General features: G+C 41.0%; 1 protein-coding gene across 1 annotated transcript in view; it reads left to right on the top strand.

Annotated features, from left to right (window-relative positions):
• Positions 1 to 11,144, top strand: part of LOC139717095 (probable E3 ubiquitin-protein ligase HERC1) — a 78,479-nt gene extending 67,335 nt beyond the window's left edge. The window contains 14 exon segments of the mRNA XM_071628601.1: positions 474 to 655; positions 1,538 to 1,690; positions 2,210 to 2,332; positions 2,964 to 3,066; positions 4,591 to 4,835; positions 5,806 to 6,036; positions 6,629 to 6,801; positions 7,165 to 7,407; positions 7,994 to 8,165; positions 8,415 to 8,495; positions 8,963 to 9,115; positions 9,401 to 9,534; positions 10,067 to 10,238; positions 10,959 to 11,144. Of these exon segments, the coding sequence (XP_071484702.1) occupies positions 474 to 655; positions 1,538 to 1,690; positions 2,210 to 2,332; positions 2,964 to 3,066; positions 4,591 to 4,835; positions 5,806 to 6,036; positions 6,629 to 6,801; positions 7,165 to 7,407; positions 7,994 to 8,165; positions 8,415 to 8,495; positions 8,963 to 9,115; positions 9,401 to 9,534; positions 10,067 to 10,238; positions 10,959 to 11,144 (2,351 nt within the window).
• The last annotated feature ends 1,445 nt before the right edge of the window (positions 11,145 to 12,589 follow it).

The following is a 12,589-nucleotide window of genomic DNA, read 5'->3' as shown; positions in this document are numbered from 1 at the left end:
TTGCTCAATAATATTATTCTTACCTCATCTTTCTTTCAAAGATCATGACACAGTTCAAATGTGGCAGCAGAACAGATTAAGATTCCAGCATAACAAAAGTATATATGCAGTATGATCTGGGGACATTTTGCATCATAAAGTGGGTTAGTAGAAGAGCAGTGATATTGGCCCATAAAACAATATCTGAAGATGATGCTAGCATTTCAAGGGTGTGTGCTTGTAAGGTATCAAATGTTGTCCTCTGCTCTTGAGTGGACTGGTTTTGCATTCACCGGTCCTTTCAGTAACTGTCACATGCAGCTCTGTAAGCCTTCCTCCCCTGTATTTTTGTATCTGTGCAAAGCTGTGATACTACAAATCTCATCTCTTCTTATCCTCTTTCCTGTTCCTTTTGTAATATTGGAACCATTGCTTACTCTCCCCAAAATAATTTTTTTCTGATCTTACTGGAAATGATACTTCTTCATATGTAGGTTTTGTGGTGACACAGCTGGTGACATCCTGCGGGTCAGACGGTCACTCCATGGCACTGACCGAGAGTGGGGAAGTGTTCAGCTGGGGTGACGGTGATTACGGCAAGCTGGGCCATGGTAACAGTGACCGCCAGAGACGTCCAAGGCAGATAGAGGCCTTACAGGGGGAGGAGATCAGTCAGGTAGGACCAAAGAGATTTTTCTCCTCCCCACCACTAGAGGGTGAACTATATAATGGTGTCAGTGACTTCATGGGGGCTGCCATTACCCACTTAGTAATGGCAGACTTTGCGTACTGAAGTAACATTTACAGCAAGTATTTGAACTTTTACGCGAGTATGCACTCCCTGATTTGGCTGTTCCTCGGTTGCTCGTTTGCTAGCGTGTTAGCACGAGGGGTGAGCCTACCGCCTAGTCGTCATCTTCCAGTGCTCCCCTTGTGCTCACAAAACAACAATACAGGGCATATGCATACTCTGCATTCTAGCAGTTACTGGGGAAAATCTCTTTGGGTAGGACCTGTCCTCTCATAGTCTCCCTCCCACCCCCCCCCCCCCCCCCCCCATTTTTTTCTGTATTTCTGTGAATCTGTTATAATCTCAATTCAGGTATGTGGAAATCTTGTGAAACTCGACTATGGAATCAGCTGCGCCCAAACATCCATACAGCACTGTCACTTGAAAGCCCTTCATGAATACTTGAGACATATCTATCAGATTTTAGTTGCCTCAGTGTACTTAGTGAAGTCCTCTGCTACACCTATAAACATGCAGTGATGAAGATGATGGTGATGATGACAATGTTTGTGATGAATATTTGGTGATGATGATGATGATGATGATCTGATGATCTGATGATGATGTCATGATCGTGATGAGACAAATCAATTGTCTTCATCTTTATCATTTTTATTATCATCACTATCATCATTATCATCATCATTATTGTCATTTCCATCGGCATCATCATTGTTAACATTCAAATCACTATTATTACTGCTATCCTCATCATCATCATCCCCATCATCATAATCATAATCTCTTTCTCTTTTCCCTCCTTCCAAGATGGCCTGTGGCTTCAAACACTCTGCTGTGGTAACATCCGATGGCAAGCTGTTCACGTTTGGCAATGGGGACTACGGCAGACTTGGTCATGGAAACACCTCCAACAAGAAGACCCCGGAGCCGGTAGTAGCCCTTGGCCAGTCAGTGGGGCAGGTGAGAACCTAGACGATTTACTTGCCCATTTTCTCATCCGGGAGATAGTGTCATGATATTGATATTCTGATGGTCATACTGTTTTAAACATTAATGAAAACATTAAAAAAAAACCTCCCCCCCCCCCACAAAAAAAAGAAAAGAAAAAGATGAAAGCAAAAATTATGGTCTGATATTGACCAATGACTTTGATGCCACTAGGTATAAAACAAAATAAAAGGAAATTGAGATTTGTAAAATAACTTTGTAGATTCTGCAGTTTGATAGAAGTAGATTTTATGAGACAATTGGAGTAATAAGATAACTAAATCTTCTTAAACTAAAAACTATTGATTGTATTGATGTCAACAGAAGTTTAGCTGGGAGCTCTTGGTAAAGTCAATGCTAAGATACTGTATGTTTATACAATGGCACTAAATGGCGCAGTAGGTGCTGGACATTGAGAGAAGTAGCTATTGTCTGATGAGTTCAACTTGTCTCATATCCACAAAATAATGTGATTTTTTTTTTTTAAAACAGGTTTCCTGCGGTATGAACCACACCCTGTCTGTCTCGGCAGATGGTAACACAGTCTGGGCCTTTGGTGATGGGGACTATGGGAAGCTAGGACTGGGCAACTCAACGGCCAAGTCTTTCCCTCAGGTATGTTACACCTTGCATCCTCCGTCCTGTAGTGCAAGATTGGTGATGAATGCATCATCTTCAGATCATATACATGCCTAGTTTCTCTCTCAGAGATTTAAAGCAATGGGATAGAAATATTTACTTTCTGGAACATTGAATGTGAAACAAAAGTGGAGGGTTTCTGATCATTTTTGTAAGGATAGCAGAATCTGCACGAAACATCCTCCCTGTGGATCTAAGCACATAAAAAATTCTAAAAATGACAATGAAAAGTGAATCATCATCATGGTAATTTGTCTTAATCCATGCTGGTAGTGCCCGTTTGCGACAAACACATGTCTATTGTCGTTGAATTAACATGAACTATTTTCAGGGCAATAGAGTAGTGAAAGCACAAGATTAAAGCCAAAACTCTCAGACTTTCATATCAGAGGACCCTGTGAAGATAGGGGTAAAAGGACACATGTGTTCACTAGCTATTCTATTAATGTGCTAATCTGAACTACAAACTTTCAGTTTATCTGTAGAAAGATGATCAGGGTAGTAGTAGACTCATTTTTTTATTTTTTGTCATTGATTAACTTATATTTGAAAGCAATGAACGCCAAAGGTGACCTATGATGTTTTACTTACTCCTGTTTTCTGTCAGCGGGTAGACACCTTGTGTAATGTTGGCATCAGGAAAGTTTGCTGTGGAACTCAGTTCTCGGTCGCACTCACCAAGGATGGAAGAGTCTTTACCTTCGGACAAGGTTTGTACCACACTTTTTATGCCTCCGCCAACAAAGTGGCCGGAGGCATTATGTTTTCGGGTCGTCCGTCCGTCCGTCCGTCCGTACGTCCGTACTTCTGTCCCGTTTTGTTTTTGTCGATATCTCAAGAACCGTGAGGTGGTTTTGCATCAAACTTGGTATGAGGGTATATCCTGGGGGGATGATACTTTGTTTGGATTTTAGGGTCACGGGGTCGAAGGTCAAAGGTCACAGGTTATTTTGTGAAAAAAAGGTTGAAATTTCATGTTTTTCACCATATCTCGCATATGGTTCAAGGTATCTTCATGGAACTTAGTATATATGCATGTACCGATGGGCAGTGATTATCTAGGGAAGTTGGGGGTCATGGGTCAAAGGTCAGGGGGTCAAAGGTCAAGGTCAACTCCTCAAAATATCACTACTTTCCTTATATTTATGCAATGCCTGAAGGATTTTTTTTTAACTTGATGTATGCATGTATAACCCAATATATATTCTGTGGGAAGTTTCTTGCCAAAAGGTCAAAGGTCAAGTGAAAGTGCTAAATTGCACTTCTTCCTCCATATCTCAAAAGTAACTCAAGGTATTATCATGAAACTTACATATTTATGCATGTTCTACCTAACAGTGATTCTCTTTGGAACTGTGAGGTCAAAGGTCAAAGGCCAGGTTTAGATAATACTATTTTACCATTTGATACTGAAATTATACTTTTTCTCAATACCTTGAAAATTACTCAATGCATAAACTTATAAAAGGGTCAAAAGTCAAGTAAAATCATCAGTTCCCCCAAATACCTGCACTCTGACGTTTTAATCATTCATCCAATTGAACCTAGTTCTAGGAAAGTGAACATTCAGCACATTTGTGGCAAACCTGTCATTTTAATATTTTGCCAATTGTGTGAAACTGTCATCACACATTGTCAAGACATTGTACTATAGACCTATTAGGAGAACCATGCATCATGGCGGAGGCATACACCAGTCACCGTAGCGACATTTCTAGTTCTCCTTTACCTCACTCATCTCACAAGTTCTGAGGTTCTTCCACACCCATCAAGGAATTAGATGGTGAAAATTGTCATATGACACATACTAAATGTTACCATTATCTTTGTGCTTGTGAGAGATTTGAGCATGGCTGTGTAGTATGGATCGATTTCCATGCAATATATGATTGATACTCTGCTGGTGAGATGTCAGATATTGTTCATAATTTTGACACTGTTTGCATTATTCCCTATATTTCCAATTATCAAAGGAAAATTTGTATTGTTTTACCATATCATCATTGTCATGTTCAGATATGAACACCCCCCCCCCCTTAGAATTTGTTATTAATTTAGCAAATATTTGAATATGTTTCTTTCTTTATGTATCTTGTCATATAAAACAGGACTGTAATCATTATAAGGTCATCCTGCTAAGCAATTCCTCATTTGGTGAGATATGTCCCGTCAATCATAGCCAAAGACTCACAGTATAAACATATCTACATGTATGTCATATTCTCTCTCATCAGATCGCCTGACAGGGCTACCAGAGAACAGGGCACGCCTTGCCAACAGGCCCCAGCAGGTCCCCGCCCTGGCGGGTTTCTTCGTGGAGGACATCGCCGTGGGCTCAGAGCACACCCTAGCACTGACCAGCACGGGGGATGTCTGGGGGTGGGGCACAAACGGTGATGGTCAGCTAGGCCTCGGCCACACCAACACGGTCAGGGAGCCGGTGTTAGTTGGGTCACTCCAGGGAAAGAATGTACAACAGGTGAGCAGAAGACAGGGATGACTTTAATGGCTTACTGGTTGTCATGGCGATGTAGGGGATAATGATGATGATGATGATGGTGATGATGATGATGATGATGATGATGATGATGATGATGATGATGATGATGATGATGATGAATGGCAGTGGTGGAATATCATTTCACCAAGGATGGTGATGCTGATTATGATGACAGTGACTGTAGTGGTGATGATGAAGATAATGATTTAAAGAGATTGAAAAACTATTGCAACTTACTGACAAGTTGCACTCCACTGATGAAAATGAATACTGACTATTTAGTGTCTGAGTGATGATTGGTGTTTATTTGCATCAGTAAAGCGCAGTTTGACATCCAGTTGCAATGAATAAATCAAAACATCTCAACACATGAATCATTAATTTGCATGAGGTTGAAAAAGTTGGCAAAAAAAGATGACAGGGTCATGTAACCAAGAGGTGTAACAAACAAGGAGACCACCATCACAGACTATACAAAGAACGAGATTGATATTTAACCACACTGTAAAGTCTGTACTTTGTTAAAAGAAAAGATGCAGACAGGGTGAGGAGAGTTTTACAAGGCCATGCAAATCATGAGAATATCCATGATATGAACAGGGCTGAGAGTTGTACAAAACACACCTTGCTAGAACAGTGTCAGAAAGAGTGAGCATTAACCTGAAAAGCTGAGATTACAAATACCACGTAGTATACAAATAAGTGCCTTAAGAAGATATTTGTTCCACTGCCATCGGTAGATTTTAGACATACACATCACCATGCCTGAAGTTTCTGATTGAATTTAAAGTTAAAATTTAGCATTTGACTGTGTCATCATCAGATTTGCTCTATAATCGAGCAGGGTAAATTTATCAAGTGCATGTGAATTTAGAATTTTGTATATCTGTGCTTGAAACGTCTGATTAAAATGACTGATTGATTTGGGTCATCATTATTTTGATGTTAGATTTCTGCTGGTCGAAGTCACTCTGCTGCGTGGACTGCTCCACCCGTCCCCCGCCGCACTGCTGGCACTCCGTCCCCTCTTCAGCTGGGTCTACCGGATCGCATCCCAACCCAGTACCCAGCACTGAAGGAATGCAGCCCCGCCAGCATCCGGGCACGCCTCCGCCTCCTCCATCACTTTAGTGACCTCATGTACTCATCTTGGAGACTTCTGAACCTTGATCCTGCCCAGGTATTGACTTAATCCCAAAGAGAACTAGAAACTAAAATCTGCTTCATGTCTGACAACTTATTCATTACTTAGAATGTTTAGATAATGTAATGACATAACATGAAGTAGGAGAAATGTATAATTCTGACCTATAACTGTGGTCAGCTTTACTAAGTGGAGGGGGGGGGGGGGGGGACAAAAGGGGAGTGGATGTGATAAGTCTGATGAACTTTCCTTCAGAGTCATAAAGTAATATGTTCCGGTGTCGATGATGAGATGGAAAAGATGATAAATGAACATTGATGAGGATGATGTAGTTTATGAGGATTGTGATGCTGCTGTTGATGATTGAACAGTAATGTGAGGAAGATGATAATGGCTGAAATATGGTAATATTGGGCAAAATACTGAAAGCATGGGTCATACTTGTCCTCTTTATTTTCACGTTTCCAAGCCCTAGGCTCTTGCATGATTTCTTGCATGACTCACACATCTCTGTTAATATTTTGAATTTTGAAATTAATAAATTGAATTGAAAATTGACATTGAAAGACCAATCTTGTCTATTGTCTGTGAGTTTCATCTTTGTTTCTATTAAACCCTCGATTCCTAGCACGTCACCCTTGGACCGTACAGTGCTGGTATGTCTGGCCTCATGGATGGCACTCTACGCCCCTTGCTGGCTCCCCGGGTCTACACCCTTCCCATGGTCAGAGCCATCGGGAGGACCATGGTCCAAGGAAAGAACTATGGACCACAGGTCACTGTCAAGAGACTGGCCACAAGGTATGGGGTCATTTCATGGCTGCAAACACAAATCAACAAAACATAGCCCAAAGAAAATAAAACAGTTGTCTCTTCATTGCTTGGATTTGTTTTCAGAAGCAAGAAAACATCCACAGGTTGGATCATGTTTTGATATCATTTTGTTGATGTTGGATTTACTGAGAAAAAGAATGAAATTATTTGCAGTGCTCTAATTTGTGATTTTTTTTTTCTAATGATACAGTTTCTGTCAATTTTAAGAATTTCTTTCTTCTAACGTGTTTGATATTTCTCATTTCAGTGTCTCTTTTATGATTAACTCTCAAATATATGTAATCAGCAATTTTCACATCTTTGTTTGGTGAATTGTTTTACTCATTGCAGAGGAAGGAAGTGCAAGCCAATCTTTGTCCAGATAGCCAAACAGGTGGTGCGGCTGAAACCTGCTGACCTGCGGCTACCAGCCAGGGCGTGGAAGGTGAAGCTGGTAGGAGAGGGGGCGGATGATGCAGGCGGGGTGTTTGATGACACCATCACAGAGATGTGCCAGGAACTGGAGTCTGGCACTGTGGGGCTCCTCATCCCTACCCCTAACGCTGCATCGGAGACTGGTAGTAATAGGGACAGGTGAGATGAACGATGAGAGTAATATACATTATGTCAAAAGAAAATCACTATCAGATTTTTGCATAGAAATCCTCCAATATGATTGAATTGTCTAAATGCTATTTCAGGGTCTTAAAATATAACATCTTAGCTATATTTTTCAGAAACCCCATTCAGTTTGGTTAAGTGGTCACAGAGCAATGTGGATCTCTGTAAAGCATGTCATGAGTCTGATTCTTCCAAATTTAGTACTTGGATGCTCTTGGAATTGCATAATGCGTGAACACAATAGAGAGAACTTGGAAGGAAATGATTCCTGACATGCTCTACAAAACTCCTCATCTCTCTTAGACCACTGAAGCAAATCGTATGGGTTTTTCAGTAAGATGTGGGTCATAAGCTATAGTTTCATACTCTAAAAATGTATTTGGATTGATTCACTATTTCCAAAGTAACCATTACGGAGGGTCCCATTTAGATTTGTTTTTTGGTTTGTTTTTGTTGTTGTTTTTTTTTTTGGGGGGGGGGGATATATGGTATGAAGAGGCGAATGTACGTAGAGGGTCAAACGGAATAGAATGTTTTGTTATCTCTTCCTTTTCGACAGATACCTGCTGAACCCATCGGCCAATTCCGAAGAGCACCTGTCCCTTTTCAAGTTCCTTGGCATCTTGTTTGGGGTGGCCATCCGCACCAAGAAACCCCTGGACCTCCATCTTGCACCCCTGGTGTGGAAGCAGTTGGTGGGGATTCCTCTTTCAATCCAGGATCTAGAGGAGGTGAGATGATGGTTTATCTAATTTTGATTTATTCTGTTTTATATTGCAGATTATCTGAGTTTTGTTCATAATCGTGATTTTGCTTTATGATTTCTTCTGGATGGCTCAAATCAATCCTTCTTGTCATTGACTGTATGGATTCATTTGATTATGATTTTAAAGATATATCCCAGTACCTATGTGGATAAAGAGGAAAGCAAAAGATGTCAGATTTGACAAGGTGAGACAATTGCTCTTTTTTTCCTGCAGGTTGACTTCCTGAATGTGCAGAACCTGAGAAGCATCAGTGACATCGACAAGAGTGGAGTGAATGAGGACACGTTCCATGAGGTGAGTCTGACCCAAAGCTTTGTGGAAGCTTTGGCCAGATTTGAGTAGCTTGGAGGGTTCAGACTGGAGCTGTACACATCCCCAGAGACCTCAGTCTCTATTCCAAAGAGGCAGGAAGAAGCTTGAGGTTGTACTTGCCAGAAACTTATTGCAACCTGATGGTTACACAGAGTGCATAATTTCCTGTAAGATGCATGGGGGGGGGGGGGGGGGGGGGGGGGGTGGGAAGATAGTGACTAATCTCTATCAATTTAAGTAAGGCATGAATAATTCCTTTAAATTGTAGGCCTGTGTGATAGATTTATTTGGTCATGGAACATAGTTTATATAGTTTCAGTTTTTGTGCCATACCCCTACCCCCACCAACATTTCAGACCGTCCTCTATCTCACTCACTCTCTCTTTTCTCATGTCTGTGCATATCAAATATCTTTTACTCTGTATTTTCTCTCTCAATCTCTCACCCAGGTGATACCTCTGGAGAGTTTTGAGGGTCAGAGCGCCGACGGCCGTTTTGTGCCCATCGTCCCCGGTGGCTGGAGCATCCCACTAACCTTCAGCAACAGAAAGGAGTATGTAGAGAGAGCGCTGGCCTACAGACTCCATGAGTTTGACAGACAGGTACTTATCTCCTCCTTCTTCTTCGGTCTTCTTGCTTCGTTTCTGATGATTATTGCAAAAATCAAATGAGTTTTGTGTGTGTTTGATCACTCTACCTGGATTTCTCCTTGCTCTTTATGTAAGTCACACCAGAAATTCATTAGTTAATCTGAAGTGTCATTGTCAACACAACTTTGAACTTGAGTAAAGTCAAAGTATGTGGTCCTGCCAGGATTCATTTAACAGTCACAATGAGTGGATGTATGATGCAGACCTCAATGATCGTCTTGTGTTCTTTGTTAACAGGTGGCTGCAGTGAGGGAAGGCATGTCTTGGATCATAGCCATCCCTCTCCTCTCCCTACTCACCTATCGCCAACTGGAACAGATGGTGTGTGGTATGCCAGACATCTCAGTCGACATACTCAAGAGGGTTGTAAGGTCAGTCAACTTACCCACTTTCCTCCTCAATAAGAGTTACTTACCCCTCATCATCAGCAACCAAAGATAGATGCAGAGTGTCTCTTGCTTGCAGAACATACTGTCATGAAGACAACACAGGCCTTTGGTTTGCATTGTTTCCTAACTGTGAATAATTATTGTTTGCTTAGCACTTTAATTGTGATTATATTTATATATTGTTCAAAGTAGATTTAATCAAATATAAAGATTTGTGCTGTAGATTGTAGTAGATCTACTTTTGAAGATCACCTCTAAAGACATGTAAAAAGTGCTGTAATTATAGTAACCATCCACTCTATGATGAGGATTTATTTGACTTTATGTAGACGAAGAGTTAAATGACATCTTCTTTACTACATTATAAAGAGACTTATCAAAGTATTTGTCTGTCATGGCAAGAGTCAATAAATCTTTTTTATTGTAATTAGAGTCAAAAGTACCATATAATGAGGAGTCAATGCAGCTGTATATGATGACTGAAATAAATGAATGGTTTGATTGAATCTGGTAGATACCGTGAGATTGATGAGCACCACATGTTGGTTCAGTGGCTGTGGCAGACCTTGGAGCAGTTTACCAACGAGGACAGGGTCCTCTTCATGAGGTTTGTCTCCGGTCGCTCCCGTCTCCCCGCCAACATCGCTGACATCTCGCAGCGCTTCCAGATCATGAAGGTCGACAGGGTGAGGGCGCTCTTCAGTTGTATATATTTAATATTCATCCAGCCAGTATAACTAGAAATTGAATGAATTACCACCTGAAAGCCTGAACTTCAAATGACTATCGGTACTCCCGTTCATATACAATTATCCCTACAAAACACTGGTTCCACGGAACAGAAGCAAAAGCAATATCATTCGTAATATGTAATTATCATCTTAGCCCATTGTCAAGAGAGAGCAAAGCCTGAATTCTTTGTATTAGCATAAGTTTGATTAATAATGTTTGATATATGTATAATAAAGCTTGATCTGATCTCAGTATTGCCAGGGGCAAATCATTTTTCGGTAGGGCCTCAGTCCATGTATTTATCTTTTCCCCGTAACAACAACAACAACTCTCATGATGTCTTAACCCTTTGTGTGTTAGAGTGCTGACTGACACAGAAATCTCCATAATTTTGTTCTTATTGTCCAAAGTCCCTGGTATACAGGAAGGGTTTACATTGTACTTCAGCTAGTAATTGATTGATAGGATGTCCACTTGTAGGTCAACTTGTAGGAGGATGAATATGTTCATGTTAGTTTGTGTTTTATTCTACGTGCTCCTGATATTTTTTGGCAATGCACTAGCATTACATGAATACAATATTCAGATTTTGCTGAAAGATGAAAGAAGTGCTAACCATGGTTCATGTTTTTAAGGAGTGGTTTTCTATTTTTATTCTGTCTACATCCAAGCAGGCCATCGATGGACTCCCCACAGCTCAGACGTGTTTCTTCCAGCTCCGCATCCCACCCTACTCTTGCCAGGCCGTCATGGCGGAGCGGCTGCGCTACGCCATCCACAACTGCCGCTCCATCGACATGGACAACTACATGCTGTCGAGGAACACGGACGCCGCCAACCTATCGGATGGTGAGATGTGAGGAAGTGGAGAAGATTGCAAGGGAAAGAGTGGATGACCACTCCAGGCCATCTCTGACCTTTCACCTAAAAACTTTGCTCTCATGGAAGGATGTCTCTTTTCTTTCAAGCTTTGGAGCACAATTTATTTCTTAGTGAATTGTCATGTCATCATCATTATTATGGACAGGACTTGGAGCGCCTTTGAGCAGGCTCTGTGAACTCAGTACCCAGCATTCACGCTATGCTTTGGTTATGTTGACTGCATGATCCACAGTGTGTGATCCTTTTGACCACTGCTCTACGTCAGTACCGTCCTATCATATCATTATCAGTTGGACATTATAAAGATTGTATTCACTATTAGCCAGGATGTGCAATGTGGCATTGCTCAGTGATACAGTCATCTGTGTTAGCGCTTGAGAAGCACACTGCACAGGAGTACAAACAAAACAAAACAAAAAAATCAGGGTGAATTATTATTTTGTAGAGTCCAGAGGAACAGCAGGTCATCTAGTATAAGGTGAGTACACAGCATGGTGAGCTAATATTTACAAGACTGTCTGCATCAAGTGTTACCCTGGAAACTAGCTGAGGTCACCAGAGACCAGCTGACATGGATACCACCCACTGTTGCTATGGTGACCAGAGAGCATCTATGCAAATGTGACATTCTGTGTGCTAAACTCTCATGGACCTACAGCCGTGATATGGAAAACTCATGCATAGTTTTGGTCTCCATTCTGATGTAGAAATGGGATTGGATGGAAGTGAAAGGATACAAGCTGATGCAGGGTGCAGAGGTATAGTATAAATGTATGAAAACAATACATATGATATGTTAAACTATTCAAACAGTAGCTATTTAAGAGTATGTATGTTTACCCAAAGGCTTGCAGAGGTAGCCACTCGTGTGTGACACAGAGACTTATAAAGTAAATGTGTCAATGTTAGCATGAAGCATCGGGCAAAATTTCATGTGAAATCATAACATCATCTTGATGTAGCATCAAGGACTCTGTAATTGGCCCACCACTCAGAGTCTGCACAAGATGTTTAAAGCAAACTGGATGGAGTTTTCATCTATGACAAAGGCACTCTGTGTTGGCTAAGAGATGTAGTACTGAAAGCAACTATAATGCTGGTAATGGCAGTGTGACAATGTGTGCAGTATTTGCTGATCAGTTTATCTGTTTGTGCTTGGCACCAGCTGTAACATCAAGTTTAGGAAGAAGTAAACTTGTGATCACCTGATAGGAAACTGGTAGAGAACAGTAAGAATTTGTTTATGAAGACAGGGGAATTTTGTCTTTCATTGGACCAGTGGAACAGGTGTGTTTGTTCTGTGCACAGGAGGAACCTTGTGTGGAAAGTATTTTAAAATATTACATTATGTTTTGCTAGGGAATAGACCAGTTTACTAACTCATTCAAATTCTATGCATTACTGTAAAAGAATGGTTGTTCTG

The sequence above is a fragment of the Diadema antillarum genome, unplaced genomic scaffold (genome assembly GCF_040938485.1).
Source record: "Diadema antillarum isolate AM-2024a unplaced genomic scaffold, OU_Dant_1.0 scf00000071, whole genome shotgun sequence".
Taxonomy (NCBI): Eukaryota; Metazoa; Echinodermata; class Echinoidea; order Diadematoida; family Diadematidae; genus Diadema; species Diadema antillarum.
The sequence above is the reverse complement of the archived record's forward strand: the minus strand, read 5'-3'. Positions and strand labels throughout refer to the sequence as shown.